Source organism: Photinus pyralis, unplaced genomic scaffold, assembly GCF_008802855.1.
Source record: "Photinus pyralis isolate 1611_PpyrPB1 unplaced genomic scaffold, Ppyr1.3 Ppyr1.4_LG1, whole genome shotgun sequence".
NCBI classification, from domain to species: domain Eukaryota; kingdom Metazoa; phylum Arthropoda; class Insecta; order Coleoptera; family Lampyridae; genus Photinus; species Photinus pyralis.
Genome location: NW_022170249.1, coordinates 23,509,204 through 23,527,158, shown reverse-complemented (window position 1 = coordinate 23,527,158; position 17,955 = coordinate 23,509,204). Strand labels below are relative to the sequence as shown.

General features: G+C 35.1%; 1 protein-coding gene across 3 annotated transcripts; it reads left to right on the top strand.

The window, feature by feature from the left end:
• Positions 1–47: 47 nt before the first annotated feature.
• On the top strand, positions 48–15,463 carry LOC116160030 (cyclin-T2). Of its 3 annotated transcripts, none has more exons than XM_031473147.1 (7): positions 48–221; positions 5,148–5,360; positions 5,411–5,578; positions 5,633–5,918; positions 5,966–6,053; positions 11,231–12,286; positions 12,338–15,463. In XM_031473147.1, the coding sequence occupies exons 1-7, from the start codon at positions 73–75 to the stop codon at positions 13,435–13,437; spliced, it is 3,060 nt and encodes a 1,019-aa protein (XP_031329007.1). In that variant the 5' UTR covers positions 48–72; the 3' UTR covers positions 13,438–15,463. The 3 variants fall into 3 exon arrangements, with proteins under 3 accessions (XP_031329007.1, XP_031329008.1, XP_031329006.1); XM_031473148.1 differs by having other exon boundaries at positions 11,231–13,074; positions 14,073–15,463; XM_031473146.1 differs by having other exon boundaries at positions 11,231–15,463.
• Positions 15,464–17,955: the final 2,492 nt, after the last annotated feature.

Below are 17,955 nucleotides of genomic sequence, written 5' to 3'. Positions count from 1 at the left end.
GTACGGAAATATTTCATCGATATATAGCGACATCTGCTGTATTGCTTTTGACAAGTACTCTGTCGTTCGTAAATGGCAAACAGTAACAACCACTGGTATTTTACGAAAGATCAATTGGAAAACACACCATCGAAAGAATGTGGGGTTGAGCCAAGTAAGGAATTGTCTTACAGACAACAGGCGGCGAATTTCATCCAGGACATGGGCCAAAAGCTCAAAGTGTATCCTTAATCAGTATGTATGACATGAGGCATGCTTGTTCCTCTGGTCCCTTTAATTTTCTTCACTTCTACATACTCGTCTCGATCTCCTTTCGCACACATGTATGTGAAACCTTAAAGTTCACAAATATTCCACATTTTAGGTTAGATCAATTTACGCCAGCTTCGGGTCAAATTCGTTAGCGTTCATGGTCCGAGGGGTTCCATTTAAAAATCTATTTCTCTTTCATTTCAGGGCGGAGGACAATGATTTTTCTTAGAAATTTACGTTCTGCGTACCTGAAACGTCTCCATTTGCTTGTATTATACATTTTTGTAAACGAAGCAATTTTTCGTAGCTATTTCCTGCTGTATCGCTTTTTTGTCAGTCGTTTGGGAGCGTTTCAATTTGTACCTCTTTATTATTGAATTTTAGTCGAATAAATTCGCAAGTTGATCGATGTGTATTTATTTATTTTGAAGGTTTAGTTTGCGCCAAATTTGTATTTTGGGGCATTTTTTAGCTTTGTTCGTTCGTTAGTTTCATTGAGCTTGCTTCAAATATGCAGCCACTTCAATTAATGACGGACGGCCATGTGTTCATAATAGGCTAATAAACACCAGAAGGCTACTCTCACGTGCTAAAAGCAGCCACTAAGAAACCAACGAACAAATATATGTATATGTTTGTCAGTATTAGTAGTGGAGAAGAGCAAATTTGGGATGTTCATTTGCCAGATAGCTTCCCAATTACGCTAGGTAATTAGTTTTGGAGTCGTCACATTTTAATCAAATAATTTTTTTAGTTACTGAAGATATTGAAGTCTCGTCTAAAAATTCGAGTTGACCATATTTTTAATGCTACACACATTGGTTAAGGAACAACTGATGCGAATTTAGTGTTCTTTTCCAATACTGCGAGACGGTTAGTATCACACATTTTTAGATGCACACAAAGATGGAATAGAAATGGGAATTCATTCTTGCTTTATGAAACAAAAAATCATTTGTATATGGGTTTAAAAAGTTAATAAACTCCCATAAACATAAACCATACATAAAAAGTGGTAGTAATTCCCGTGTAGGTTTAATAGGTACTAACATGTTATATCATCGAAAAGAAAAAAAATCTATCAAATGAGCCTAATGAAAAGGTGCACTGCCATTTAACAAAATTCAATTGTTTTCTGAAATAAAAACAACTGAAGGCTGCCTTATTGTGGAAAATAAAATATTAAACAACACTCATATAGAAACATTTTGTATACAGTCTATATTTACAGAGATATAGACTATATTCCATAATAGTAACAATAATATTTTTATTTTTTTAATAATATTTTATTGTGCTCATGTGATGCTTCACTTACACTTGTCATACACTGAATAGATAATACCAGCAAATAAAAATATCACAGATTACTTTTACAATAAATAACATACTTTTCAAATGAATAAATAGCGTTCATGACTAGCAGGTTTTTTACATAAGACTTAAAAGCACAGAATGGTAGTTGCTGTACGTTTGCTGGCAAATAGTTGAATAAGAAATTCGATTGGTACTGGACACCATCTTGGGATTTGCGTAATCTGTAAAATTCATTTCGAATACTTGTTTTATTTCGGGTGTGATACATAATGGGCACCCTGTATACAAAATATTGCAAGTGCAATTCTTTCAAGTTTTTTTTCTATTTCAGCTCTTTTGTATCACTAAATGAGCACAATACGGTTATACATACCAAACCTTAAAAAAATATACAGGGTGTCCCTGACTCGATGGACATAACGCAACACCATATTATGTCAATTTTAAGTCAAAAGTTCCTTATAGACTTTCTTCTGAAGTTATGGGCAATATTAAATTTATTTATTGTCTCTCTTGTTCTGGGCCCCCAACAGGCTTGCACCCAATTACAGAGTGACCCGCATAATGCTTTTTAGAGATGTCCCTGCAGAAGGTCTTAAGTTGTTCTATACTATTCCGGTATTTACCTTACAAATTAGGAAAACCTAATTCATAGTAGCCGGCGGAATGCTCGAAATCGTTCTAAGAAAATTTCCATCTCTGCCACAGATGAAAAATTCTTACCTCAGCCCAGATTCGAACACCTGACCTCCGGCTATGTAGCCCAATGCTTTGCCACTGTGTATGTAGAATAAAGTAAAAAGCTTGTTAAATAAAGCAACGTAATATTTTTTCAATGAAGAATTTTTTTATTTTTGATACAAATTTAATTAAAGTTTTGGTTCAAAATGTCCCCTTGAGGAGATAGAAAGAAAGTTTCCTATTTGGACCAGATTGTATAGTTAACGCAACATCTGATTGCCTTGCATAATGTATTTGTCATTTATATATGTACGTCTACGATGGATAATCAGATACAGGTATCACAAAATTTACATACACTTTATACCCACCTAACATGGCACATATAAAATTTCAACCTTCTGCCACCGCTTATAAGGGTAGTTGTGTAAGAGTGGAAGGTTACACTTTTTTTTTTATAAATGGCATTTTGTACACATGTGCAAAATAAACAATTATGAAGTCGCCCCTTTTTGTTAAAAAATTTTTTTTTAATTCTGGGACTATCGCAGACCCAAGAGTCCTATTCAAACTTATTTTCGAGTTCAAAATTAGGCAGTCTCATTCGGAATTATGAATTTGACCATGAACGACTTGGTTAAGGTTATCCTCAAGGTCACCACTGATTGGTCCCAGTTGCACAACTTTTGTATGAAACTTTTTTTCGAAAAAAGATGATGCCATCAAGTAATTAAATCGTTTCCTCTTGATAAATGAATTGCATGGTATAATATACAGGGTGTATCCTTTCGATAGGTAAAATCCATCACTCAGTGATTTTGCATTATTTTCTGAGAAAAAAAGTGTTATAGAAATTTTCCTCTAGACGACTCCTTCAGGTAGATATTAACATTTTTAGATTTTTAGCGCATTTTTTAGGAATTAAACATGTTCTACCCTTCATTGTATCTCTCATTGTATTCTAATTAACGGTCTCAACGGCAGGAATCGTTTTCTACCAACTACTGCCCTTCTTTCTGTCCACTTATCAAAGTACAGGGGGAGGGGGGGAGTGGAACTAGTTTTATCCTTCATGGTACTCTAATGAATGGTCTCAACGAAAGAAATTAATTTCTACCAACCATAACCCTCCTCCTCGACCTCTTATCTATTTCGGTAAAAAAATGCGTTTTTATCTGCACAAGAGTTGTGCACAATTTATACTTGTTAAATCTGGTAACATGACAGTTGGTGACTGACTTAGCCGTATTTTTTCAATACAAAATGGGTGGTCACGGATAGGAAGGAGGCACTGAAGTCCTGGGTATGTGAATGTCAGGGTAAACTAAAGTCGTACAAACACCACCCGGATCGCGTAAAGAGCAGCAACCGAGTAGTAGGGGAAGCATTAAATAAATACTCTTTATTATCTCCTATACGGTCTATAGAGCCTGGAATCAAAATTGAAGTAGTAATTTTGACAATAAACTGACACTTGCAAATTCCAATTTTTTGTTATGTCGAATTATCTTTAAAACTACAAGATCTTCGTTAACCATATAATGAAAAAGTCCTACAATTACACTTAAAAGTAAAAAATGCATTCAAATACAGGGGGTTCCATTTTAAAAATGCACCTTTTTAGTGCCATACCTTGTAAACGCACCCTGTATAATTCAAAATATTTTTAAAATGTAGAGAATATTGAACCATATCATAATACAAAAGCACTATTGAAAAATCTTAACATCAAGGCATTAAGTTACTCCGTGCAATTGTTGACCACCCTGTACACCAATGAAGATAGTTGGTTTACTCTTCATTTTACACCATCTTCAAGAAAAATAATACGGTTGTGGTGTGACCGCACTTGTATAGGGTGCTCAAAAGGCAATCCTTCGATGTGTGCTTTTTCTATCATTGCGCACAAACATTATTTTTCACCTGTGGGAAAATACGCACTTTAATGGCATTATGCGATTTTTCCCACAGTGGTGGACTATGCAGGGTGTTCCTAAATATGATGGAAATACGAGAGGAACTAATATTATTTGGCTTATGTTATGATTAACAGTTTATATCAACATAGGTCGGCAAACGCTTATTTACCGATCTGCAGGGTGTTAAAATTTCAAGATTTTTTTTCAAATTTCCTGCAGTTTTTGAGATATTTCGCACAAATTGGTCATGTCAATGGTAGTTTGTTTTTTGTTTTGTTTTTTCAGGGGTCATGTTCTTTTTTCTACCCCTGAACTTTTTTCTGTGCGCCACTGGTGGTTTTTGAAACAAAAAATTTGATTTTTTGATTTGTTTAGAAACTGTTTGGGGATTTTTTTTGTATCTGTGCCCGTTATCAAGAATAAAAATAAAAATCACAATTGCAATTAGATTCTGCTTCTATTCCATCTTCGTTCTTGGGACCTAAATATGCACCATACTAACTGACCCAGTTCAGTCCAGTCTATCTAAAAAGAGTTGTGTTTCAATTGTTCCTTAAGGAACAATCAATCAATTGATTGATGTCAATATTTTTTGGAATGCCTAATTCATTACCTAAAAAATTAATTTCATGAAAATATAGGTATGTACTCCAAGACCAATGACAGCGTCATGAAATACCCCTCTGGCGTACAAGGAATTCCAACTATGTGGTCATTGTATGTGACCCATTTTCAATAGGGTTATTAAGTACATGTGGCAAAGTTTGAACCGAATCAGTTCAAGCGCTTGTCAGTTATCGGATTCACAGACAGACAGATACCATTGACTCCCCTAAAAAGCTTTTATCACTTTGCTCTACCGCTCAATCCTTGGTGGACAAACTTAACCTATTAAACTACACCTGTAGGTACCATCATACAGTTATCCTACCTGCACATAATGAAAAAATCTGTGGTTTTTTCTTAACAACAATATAGATCTCAACTATGTATCAACACTGCAATTGTCTACATGCATCGATTCTATGTGTTCCATTCGTTCACACGGTTCCCATGGAATTCGATAGCTGCGGCGGCTTTATTTCTAGCCGCAAAAGTAGAAGAGCAACCACGTAAATTGGAACACGTGATCAGAGTGGTAACGCCACCGAAAAATCCTCACGACACTAGTATTGATACGACCTCCGAAAGGCAAGACGACAAAACTGCACGATGTTATACTTACGTTTGAGTTTTTGTAGATACATTACGCAAGCTCAAGATTTAGTATTTAACGAAAATATTTTATTGCAAACGTTAGGTTTCGATGTAGCGATCGATCATCCTCATACGCACGTCGTGAGGTGCTGTCATTTAGTTAGGGCTAGTAAAGATTTAGCGCAGACTTCGTATTTTATGGCGAGCAACAGGTATGTTACTACGTTCGGGTGGTGTTAGATAAAGAACGGAGGACGATATTTTAGCTTGCATCTTACAACAATGTGCTTACAATATAAACCTACCGTAGTGGCTTGCTTTTGTATACATTTCGTCTGCAAGTGGTCCAATTGGGAAATACCGCTATCGAACGAAAAGAAGGAGTGGTTTTCTTATGTCGACGAAACTGTCACCTCAGAACTGTTGGAACAATTGACCAAAGAATTTTTATTTATATATGATAGGTGTTCGTCACGTCTCAAAGAGAAAATTATGGCAATAGGCGATGGTCTAGCACTGGCGCATAACTCTGGACATTCATCTTCACCTTTCGTAAGAGGCTACCTCTTCCGCTGTGTTATACTAACGCAACGTTTCAGGAACCTGACAAAAAATTTTTATCTTTTCATTCGATGGACCAAAAAGATGGACATGGACATCGGCCGCACCACGGCGATATCAAAACATGTAAGTATCACAGAATTGAAAATTATGTGGTGTGGGTAGGTATGGAAAGTGTAAGTATTAAGAAGTAGACATAGGGATTTGTTTCCCAATGTCTACTTTTAAAAGACAAAATGTCATCTGAAAGAGCGCCTAATTCTAAAATAACTTTAAAACAAATAAACATCTGGCTGTCATATTAATTAGTTTGAATATTGTTATTTTGCACGAACGAAAATAAAAATACGGAACCCAAAGCAACAATATTCAAATTAATTAATGTTACAGCCAGGTCTTTATTTGTCTTAAGAGGTGAGTTTGGTTGCAACAGTCGCCCTTCAGAAAATATTTTGTCATTTAAAAGTTGACATAGGAGTTTGTATAATCAATGACATAGGGAAAAACAATACACATAAATCCCTATGTCTACTTCTTAATGAATAGCACTGCATATCTCTCCTGATACAAGAATGCTTCTAAATAAAATCTTAATAGAAATATTATCTACCTTTTGGTATTAATTAAATTGTAATATGTACTTGTAAATAATTAGTAACAAAGTGTGATATGGTTATAGGATTTCGATCCTTTTATACGCACTTACTAAATTATTAACGGTAATAATCTAAATTCTTAACAGTTTAATAGTCAATTACGAAGTAATGTCTGGTCATTATTTAATACCATTATTATAAAATAAAATATATATTTATTGCTCAACAGCAAAGCCAGTTACAGAGCAACATCACAATTAATCTCACCTAGTGGGCACGTGCTAGTAAACACATGCATACTAAACTTAAGACATGTAAGAACAAAAAAAAAGGTAACATAAAATAGAAGAGCATCCATTCACAACTGAAATTTAACTTCATACTGTTATGTAATGACACAATTATAACAAAAATATTATTTCAGGTACCTAGAAAGAAATTATAATTATTTGAGAAAAAGCCATATTAGGCTACCAGTTATCTACCATTAGTAAAAATGACATCTGCAGTGTTTGAGTAACAAAGATATTACACTGCTATATCCATAAGTAGCTATCATTGACTGTTCGCGGAATACATTTGATACAGGAATTTTTTTATAACGCTTACTTTATCATTAAAAATATCAATGTCGCTATTTAGGGAATTGTACAGTCTACATAGTCTGATAAGGGGAGAGTTCATATGATGATTTGTATTACATGTCTTATAAGTAAATGTAATATTACTTCATGAAGCAAGTCTAGGTACATTGAATTGTAACAAAGACAGGAAATATTGGTCATCAATCTGGTAATTCACAAGTTTGCTCAAGTAAACTATAGATACTATATTATGACGATTTTCCACTGAAATAAGATTGAAGGCACTGAGCAGATCCGCATTGCTAACGGTTCCATTCGGATAAACGCCCGATTCTCGAAACAGTAGATATCTTATAAATCTTCTCTGCACTCTCTCCAACATATTTATTGAGTGTTTGAACTGAGGCTTCCAAACCACACTACCGTAGGTTAGTTTACTTATCACATATGCATTAAAAAGAGTCACGAGCGTATTAATTTGTAGTAGTTTGCCATTGCTTATTATAAATCCCATTATTTTCGAACACTCGGAAGATAATTGCGATACATGATTATTAAATGACAAAATTTCATCAAACTGCATTCCAAGATCACGCACTACTGAAACCCGGTTTAATGCATTACCATTAATTGAGTAATTAAACACTATTTTGTCCTCAACACGTGCAAAGGTCATACAAGTACATTTTTTAAGGTTTAATTGAAGTTTATTAGTAACACACCATTGGGATACGTTTTCCAAGTAATTTTGGAGAGTATGGCAATCTTCCACACTATGTATAGTGTTGTATAGTTTTAAGTCTTCGGCATAGAGTAAACATGGACCCTTCACAACTGATTGTAGGTCATTAATAAACAATAGGAACAGTGTTGGCCCTAGGTTGGACCCCTGGGGTACCCCACTGCTTGCTACATACGATGTGGACTGGAGACCATTATAAGCCACAATTTGAGGTCTATGATACAAATATGATCTGATAACTTGCGATATGTTGCTAGGGATGTTATACTTCTCTAACTTTTGAATTAAAATGTTGTGATTCAATCGATCGAACGCCTTACTGAAGTCAGTGTAAATGACATCTGTTTGAAACCTTTTATCTAAATTTTCTGATATGAATTGCGTAAAACCAATTAAATTTGTCGTTGTTGAGCGCTGTGGCATAAACCCATGTTGACAATATTTTGTTACGGACAATGGATAAAATGTGTTCACTAATTATGGATTCGAGGATTTTGGAAAAATTGCATATAATTGATATAGGTCGATAGTTTCTTATATCGCTTTTGTCACCAGATTTATGGACTGGGACCACTTTAACGCTTTTCCACATTGTAGGAAACTCGCCAGTTGATAGGATTAGATTGTAGAGATACGTTAATGGTCCCTCCAGCACATTTCGACAATCCTTAATTATAAAGGCCGGTATTAAGTCCAATCCTCGTGTTTGTTTGGCTTTAAGCTTCCCCAGGTGCCGAGAAACAATTTCTTTGGTAATAGATATGTTTCCTAAAGTGTTGTACAATGGTTTTATTGGCAGTGAGTCATTTTTATCGTACACGCTCTTAAAGTATGTTGCAAAAGCATTCACTATATCAGCTGCATTGTGTAGTTCTTCTCCAAGATAATTCATCAAACCTGGTATTCTGGAAACTGATTTTAGTGTGTTAACATATGACCAAAAACTTCTAGAATCTTGGGCATGTTTGCTTCTGATTTTATATATTTTGTACTGCAGTTATCATTACTTTTAGTTGAGACCGTGATTGGATATATAATTCTTTATGGAAATTACTTCGATGCTTTAGGTAGAGGCGTCTATATTTTTCTTTCATCTTAATCTTTTGAATTATGTCCTTGTTGTACCAAGCGGGATATTTTGAAGTGGAGCAGATTCGAGTTTTTGGAATATATATTTATCATTTATAACACACTGCTATTGTGCTTCCTCTAAATTGTTTCACTGCACTCATTTTTGAATCGGTCATCTTTCACCTGTGTTAAAAGTATAGGTATATGTTTATAACATGAAGAATGATATTCACATTTCTACACTTTTATTTTACATTATATTGACACAGATTAAATCATTGATACATGGTATAAAAGAACTTGGCAGTGAAGGGATCCAAGACAAAATGTTTGTTTGGCAATGTCTCCAAAAGATCCAAATTTACTTTTTCTAAAAAAGTACAGATTTACTTAGGTTTTTTATATGGTCCTTCCAATTCATAAAAAATGATTGAAAATTCCTACTTCGAGAAACCAAAAAATTCTGACCTTGAAATTTGGTATCTGGAGATTGAACATTAAAATAACCATTTGGAAAGGGATTATGGAAAACCTAGGTAAATCCGTCCCTATCCTATTCATGAAATTCCTATGTATAATCAAATACCTTTATGTATTAATACGGGAAACTGGTCGCAAATTAGAGCGCCACGACGTTGCGGTAGGGAGTGTCAACAACAAGCTGTCATACTTGGTTTAAACTTTATTGATGGTTTTACGTGCTTTATTATTGTTATTGTTATAGATAAATTGATAACATTAAGGTATTTAGTAATATCACATATCTTAGATGTTAAATAACCTTGGTAGTACAATTAATTTGCTTCTTAATTTTTCGTCATTCTACACCGGGCCGTGTAGATGGCGCTTTTTTTTGTGTCGCAGCTTACGCAAATGCAAACCGTAGCGAGTTTCCTGTATTAATATATTAAGGTATTTGTTATAATCAAATTGATACAGGGTGATTGTGGATAAGCTAAATTTTCCACGCTATAGGTATGTATCCCAGGGCAAAATTTGCCTTTAATACCGAGGTTAGCAGGTCAAGGCTCTGTTGTAGCGGAGCAGGAAAGATTCGATCCATCCCTGGGGAATTTATACTGATGAAAAGTCTTCACTACCCACCTTTGGTTGGATTCACTATGTCCACACTCCTCACTCGCCCGTGTGTTTTGCTCTATTAAAAAGCTTCATTCTTTTTACTTCCAGCGCGCTGCCACAGAGAGTTTTTTAGGCTCTCCAGTACCAGGTGCTCTGGGAGTAGTTTGTTGGGTTTTTTTTCCTGGTCCATATGATTCCCAAGAGTACCGATATATTTAATACATTCGAGTGGCGCATAGTGCTCCAAGGTTGGAGCGGTAGTTCCTGATCCTCTATTCAACCCTTTGTTGTCAATAATGGTATTACAAACACATTAAAGAAAAGATCAGATTACATATCAGGATATTTAATAAAGTAACTGTTTTTTTAATGGAACGCCCTGTATATCTTATTTTGAAAGAATATGAAATTCTGAATGAAAAATGTTAACACGTGATAAAAGTACTAAAACTACATTTAAATTTATTACAAAGATTATATAAAACCGAGTATAAAACGCAGTCGGCCGGTACTTTAAACAAAAGAACAAATAGACGGAAATATGCTAGAAAGTTTAAAGTAATAATAGTTTTAATTCATTTGTTTTGAAATAAAGATATTCAGGGCGTTCCCTTAAAAGAAAAAGGTTCATTGAATATCTTCACAATCTGATGTGGAATTGTTTTTCTGTTTCGATTATTGTAATCGTGAGAAAAGATGATACATATTTGCTATTTAACCAACTCAGTAGTTGCAATAATAGCACAGTTAGTAATAGTGCCGACTTCACTTTGAACACATTGTATGTCTTCCTGGTTCTATTTATATGTTCCTATCGTAAAATATTGCTTAAACCTGTATTGAAGATTGTTTATTACCACCAACTTTTCAAAACAAGTTGTAAATAGCATATGAATGATGAAACCACATTTTTGGTAATTCAGATCAGTATTTCATTAGCAAAGTTTAAAATTATCGATCTCACGAGTAATCTAACTCACAATAGACTAGAGCCTGCACATCTACACTATAGCAGAAAGCTTTTAGTGAAAATTTGAAGTCTCTAGCAATTGTAATTGCTGAGATCTCAGTCGGACAGCCGGCCAGCCATAACGAATATAATATCGTATTTTTTTCCAAAAATGCACTAAAAATTGTTTCTCAAATGCACAAAATAATCAGTTGCTTCTTTTTTTTGTTGTTGTAAGTTGTTGATTATTATTAATTCATTCCTTTTTTTTAAATTTTAAGTAACCATGGAGGACTTCAAACAACGTCCGTTGAGATATCCACATGATGCTGGTTCAAGTAGTCAGCATCGTGATCGTGAACGGGAATATCGAGAGAAGAAAGATAGAGAGCGTTTGGGACATCACTCAAAACCACCACCACCACCAGCTGCACAAAGTAGCAAGCAGGGATTGTTTCAACACGGGCACCACAGCAGCAGTCATGCACCCGGTGTGGATCCTAAATTAAGTAAACATGGCCGACCACAGAGTGTGGGTAGTCACCCGACAAATCCACGTTCCGAACCTAGAGATATACTGCGAGAAGCTACTCGTGATATAGGTTTACCGACAGTGAGTAACAAAGAAACTAATAATTTACAAGTGCGGACAAATGATAAAAGAGAGTATGTGCAACAAAGACCCGAACATAATAAACTTAGTATTAATACTGCAGATGTAAATAATCCTAATTCTAATAGTAATAGTGATAACAAACACAGTGATAGTTCAAGGTCACGACCGCCTATGGATTCTAAACAACCTATACGCCGACGAGAAGACCCTAAACCCCAAATTAAACTAGAAAGTGATATTAAAAAACATTTAAGCGCCGCCATATACGAAAAGAATCCATTTTTAAACAAATCACTCAACGCTACCTCGCAACCTTCGCAAAAGGTCAAATCGCCTTTCAATGCAGACACTTCCAAATCCGTCCCTAATCCGAGTACAAGCCAATCGGCCTCGTTAACAAAAACCGAAACCAAAGTTTTACCTCTGAACGGTGGCAGTAATGTTAATGTACATAATTTACCACTGATCGAAAACGATGTCGTCAAAGTCAAGCCGGAATTTGACGATTCCATAAGTGCAGTTAAAAAACCTAGTTTGTTTTCGCCGGAAAAAAGCCCCCCCACTCCGAAAAAGTGTAAAACCAAAACGCCGCCAAGTTCTGGTAAAAAGTCGGAGGAGTCGCCCGAGCTTCCCGAAGGAAACGGCAAGCGAAATAGGACGTCAAGCACAAACTCTGAACCAGAATTGCGGCCGGTTATCAAAAAAATTGATCAAGTACAAGGTTTTGAAAATATAATGCGAGATTCTTCAATAGGTTTAAAGTTACATCAAGTTCCAGATATTATCACGCCGATTCCCGAAGGAAAGCAAGAAAAGATGACCATTCAAGGTTCAATCGCGAAAGAATTGAAACCTCCCGATTTAATCCCGCCGTTTAGTTCGAACGCCTCAATGATGAATGGTATAGAGACGAATCCTAGTTTAATTAGCAGCTTGTTGAAGGAAACCCCACCCGTGCCACATCTTCCTTCCGTGATTGCGGCCAATGCAGCTTTGCCAGAACCGTCAAAGGAGAAAGAACACCACAAAGAGCACAAAAAGAACAAAAAAGAGAAACATAAACACAAAGATAAAGACAAAGATAGAAATCGCGACGAGAAGGAGAAGAAGAAAAAGCACAAAGACAAGGACAAGGAGAAAAGTAAGCATAAACATGAAAAACATCAGACGGAATCCGAATCAAGCTCTACTCAGCCGATTAGAATTACAATTCCGAAAGACAAAATACAACCTCCAGAGAGTTCGGCACCTAATTTTAATGTAAAAATTAAAATACCAAAAGACAAGATTAAAACTGAAACGATAAGCGAACCTGTAGCTCCGGCAGTTCGTGGTAGCATAAAAATTAAGATATCCAAAGATGTAATAAACAGTTTTAGTAATAATGACACTAATAGTAGAAAACGGGGACGCGAGTCACCTACAAACGGTGCGCCCCCTAATAAAGTCTCCAAATCAAACCACAATCGACCCATAGACACTAAAAGTGCTAAAAATTCCTACAATAAGGTAAGCAACAGTAATGTTAGTGAGCCCGCAATTCATAATGTGCAACAGCAGATGTACAACGGTATCAACCATATGGCTCATCCCAGTTACACAAATCAAAATTATTTTTATAATTATCCCCCTCCAAGTATGCAAATGCCGATGATGCCCCCTCATAGCATGACCGTGCATCCACCACCGCCTCCTCCTCCGCCATTTATGTTTCAACAGTATTACGCACCTCCAGGTTATATGTATCAGTCGGCCGATTTATACGCACCTCCGGCGGTGGGAGGGGCCGGAACTAATGACGCCCTTCCTCCATTACCGCAAGATCCCCCTCCACCTCCTAATAAACCACCGCCACCTCCTCCCGATTTTTAAGACCATTGCGACCTAACCTAAATTTGAATTAGGTTACGGTTAGGTTAAGGGTATAGTGTAACGATGATTTTCGTTGTATGTTAACACAGTCTACCTGTAGTTACCTTCTCTTAATTATGATGACGATGAATAAGCTCTCTGCATGGAATATTAAGGCGCACTCTTGTATGTACATATTTAAGAAATAGTTTTGGTTTGTGTATTTATTTGTTTTACGTGCTTCGCTCCTCATGATACATCTTGCAGAGGTGGAATTAATTTATGATTGTTTGTGTACATATTTATGTTACATTCGTATGTTACTTTAGTAGTAGGTATAAAGATAAATAATTGTAGTTTAAATTTGATTTTGTCAGTTGTACGCTAAGTAGTTGTAATGCACACATTAGTACTTTCTATTAAACACATTTCTTTTTACATATTAGAAAGTTTCTGTAACAGTGACGATCTTCACTTTTGCATGTGCTTCCTTCACTGTGCATGCGCAGCGACTTCCGACTTGTAGCTTTTGACTGTTGAAACCGAATTTGTTAAATGATGTACGGGCAGAAACCAATGGAGTAATGAAATCATTTGTGGCATGTTGTGATAGATTGCCTCGTATTCATATTATGACGGTCTTTGGTGCTTTGCAGGTGGCTCAACTAGGTGATGGCGAGACATCCATACACAGGTTGGCTGAATCTAAGTATATCAACAAGGGGGCGGCCACATAGTACTGTTCCGCAGATTTACTTTGTTGGTTTCATTTACGAAAAGTAGCGAAACTCGTTTTATAAATTAGGAATTTCTGAGAAGACAGTTTATTACGGGAATATGATTTAATTTTGATGTTATTAGAGCTTGTGTAGTTAGTTCCACTGTATAAGTAAATATCTTTTTGTTAGTCAAAAACGAACATACTTAGATATAATGTCATGCCTATTTGTGAATGAGTATTTAGATTATGCCAACTTGGAGTTTCCGCTGTGGTTTGTTTGATCATGTATCGTTAACATCCATTGATCATCATTTTTGCTAAATCATCGATGGCAAGTTACCAGTGTATATTTTAATTTGAAACTGCTTCATTGTGTTTGGCTATAGGTATCGACATTAACTCCCACTTTTGTTTGTTTTTTTTTTAATATAATACAATACTAATCTTGTTTTAGATATTTATTCACAATTAGGGAGGGCACTAATAAAAAATTGAAATGTGTTGTTACCTCTTATTACATATAAGTTAAGTTTTGTATTTTTGTAAGAGTATATTTTAATTAATTCGCCCGCAGGACTGTGATCGTCACCGTGATGATTTGGGCTTTGTACATAGTGAAACAAAACTAAAATTAATTTATTAATTACACTAGCGTAGAATATGTGTTTTGCGAGATATTGTAACTTACAAGAAAAGCAAAAAAACTAAAAGATACTTAAAATTTTCATGAGATATTTTAATGTGATGCATGTCATTTTAATATATTAGGTAGCTTAGATATGAAATTGGAAAATATCGCAATCACTTTAGTAGAATAGTGATTTACGAAATTAGTAAAAAGGTATAATGAAGAAATTGTGTAACCTTATGAAAACATACTTCTAGAAGTATAACGGAAGTAATCTGCACTTATAGGACTGAATTTTATATAAATAAATGTATTTCTACCTTATGTGGCATGTGGCAGTGCATGCCACAACTTTTGCTCTAGGCGTCATTTTATTTCTAATGCGGCAATCGCCGTACTATTGATCACATTGTCTTGTATTATTGAATTTTATAGCTTGGAGCAATTATTTCCCCAATTGAAAATGTGTTAGTTTCCACTTAAACATTGTGGAATTATGCAAATGTAAATAAATCATATTTTGTACTACTATTGTTATATATTTTGTTATAAATTTAATTTTTGAAAACATCAAAATGACTGTGTTTATTAAATATTCATTTTGATAACTGCATAAGTGTACTCGAAAGTCTATCATTGAAACATCGGAGTTTGCAATCTCAAGTGGAAGCTTCCCTATCGAAGTCTGAGAAATTTTATTTTATTTTAACATTTCAATTTACTGCCTGCAATACAGTGCCTAATTGTCATTGTTGTTTGGTTTCCTTTTAAAATCGACTGCTTCGACTTGCTACCAAACTAGTGCTTTCAGTAGTTGGAAGTATTCAATCAATGGAGTACATACCTATATCGGATTAATTTTTGAAATTTATTATGAATTGAATTAAAATAAATGGTTATTAACTTGTTGTACTCCTTTCTTCTAGTTGTTCATATATCTTACATACCTTTTCCTGTGAATGGTAGATATACACTTTTCTAAAAAATTTCATGAATCAAGCCTGCAGGACCGGACTAGACCTACCAAATGGCCCAGTCTATTTTGTTAAACCGGCCCACTAGGTAGGTACCTCACCAAACTTAAACAAATAATTGTTATTTTTACTTGGTGCACACGGAAATCGCACTGCTTTCAAGTTGTGACACGGCCGATACTTGTTGAGGCTGGGGACCGCGGCCCGGATTGGGCTACTTACTACTTTTTACCAAAAATCGACTACACCAAAATTTCTCTGGAAAACACTTTTTCTTATTAATTTTGGTGCGTAGAATCCAAAACAATTCGTACTTTTTCGATCAGACTTCTCAATCAAAAATTATAGACTAGAAACCAATTTCGAAAGAAAATTCAAAGGCCTGTAACTTTTGAAATAGTAGCCCAATCTTGGAACTGTTTGAAATTATGGATTCTACAGGCCACATTCTATAAGAAAATTTTTTTTCCGGGACGATCTGAGACAATTTTTTTTTCGAGCCTCAAAAAAAGGCAGTGTATAACCTTCCTTTTTTACCAAAAATCGACTACACCAAAATTTCTCGGGAAAACACTTTTTCTTATTAATTTTGGTGCGTAGAATCCAAAACAATTCGTACTTTTTCGATCAGACTTCTCAATCAAAAATTATAGACTAGAAACCAATTTCGAAAGAAAATTCAAAGGGCTGTAACTTTTGAACTAGTAGCCCAATCTTGGAACTGTTTGAAATTATGGATTCTACAGGCCACATTCTATAAGAAAATTTTTTTTCCGGGTCGATCTGAGACAATTTTTTTTTCGGGGCTCAAAAAAAGGCAGTGTATAACCTTCCTTTTTTACCAAAAATCGACTACACCAAAATTTCTCGGGAAAACACTTTTCTTATTAATTTTGGTGCGTAGAATCCAAAACAATTCGTACTTTTTCGATCAGACTTCTCAATCAAAAGTTATAGACTAGAAACCAATTTCGAAAGAAAATTCAAAGGGCTGTAACTTTTGAACTAGTAGCCCAATCTTGGAACTGTTTGAAATTATGGATTCTACAGGCCACATTCTATAAGAAAATTTTTTTTCCGGGTCGATCTGAGACAATTTTTTTTTCGGGGCTCAAAAAAGGCAGTGTATAACCTTCCTTTTTTACCAAAAATCGACTGCACCAAAATTTCTCGGGAAAACACTTTTTCTTATTAATTTTGGTGCGTAGAATCCAAAACAATTCGTACTTTTTCGATCAGACTTCTCAATCAAAAGTTATAGACTAGAAACCAATTTCGCAAGAAAATTCAAAGGGCTGTAACTTTTGAACTAGTAGCCCAATCTTGGAACTGTTTGAAATTATGGATCTACAGGCCACATTCTTAAGAAAATTTTTTTTCCGGGTCGATCTGAGACAATTTTTTTTTCGAGCCTCAAAAAAAGGCAGTGTATAACCTTCCTTTTTTACCAAAAATCGATTACACCAAAATTTCTCGGGAAAACACTTTTTCTTATTAATTTTGGTGCGTAGAATCCAAAATAATTCGTACTTTTTCTATTAGACATCCCAATCAAAAGTTATGGACTAAAAATTCAAAGGGCTGTAACTTTTGATCTATTAGACCAATCTTCAAACTGTTTGAAATTATGGTTTATGGGAAAACACTTTTTCTTATTAATCGTTTCGCCGTGATGACAAAGCCTATTCTATAGTTTAGAAGGTTGTTTTGTCAATAGCTCCTCCCATTGTGAACTGTTTATTATAGGTAGTCGTAGTCCAGTGATTTCTCAATCCGCCCGACGACACAGTGCAGGACTGGCTCTGTAGATCTTCCTGAAGATTAAATTATAAAGCTATTCGTCTTCAGGCTCTCATTCATTCTAAGTTTCTTCCAATGTTCTAACCGTACAATCGTTCACATTTGTCCTCCAACGTTTTCTGCATGAAGCATTTAAGTTAAATTAGATGCAGCGAAGGTACGAGTTGGACTAAATGAAAAATTATCTATTTCCCATATACCTACCTAGAGTTGATGGCAGCACTATATATGGCTTTCAGTTGGCTGGTATTGTTTTTTGTTAATTTAGATCTTTGTTTATGGAACATCATTTGATTTATAACTTTTATTTAATTTAAAATTGTGGCTTCTCCATTGATGATACAGAGGCCATTAACTGATAACACCAGATGGTAATATGAATATCAATTATTTATTATTTTTATATACAAAGCAAT

Excerpts from the sequence above, each read along its gene's own strand:
- LOC116160030 (XM_031473146.1), top strand. The coding sequence starts at position 73 with ATGGCAAACAGTAACAACCACTGGTATTTTACGAAAGATCAATTGGAA. Across the intron at positions 5,361-5,410 it reads ATTGATACGACCTCCGAAAG|ATACATTACGCAAGCTCAAG; the intron begins GCAAGACGACAA and ends GAGTTTTTGTAG. Across the intron at positions 5,919-5,965 it reads GACATTCATCTTCACCTTTC|GAACCTGACAAAAAATTTTT; the intron begins GTAAGAGGCTAC and ends GCAACGTTTCAG.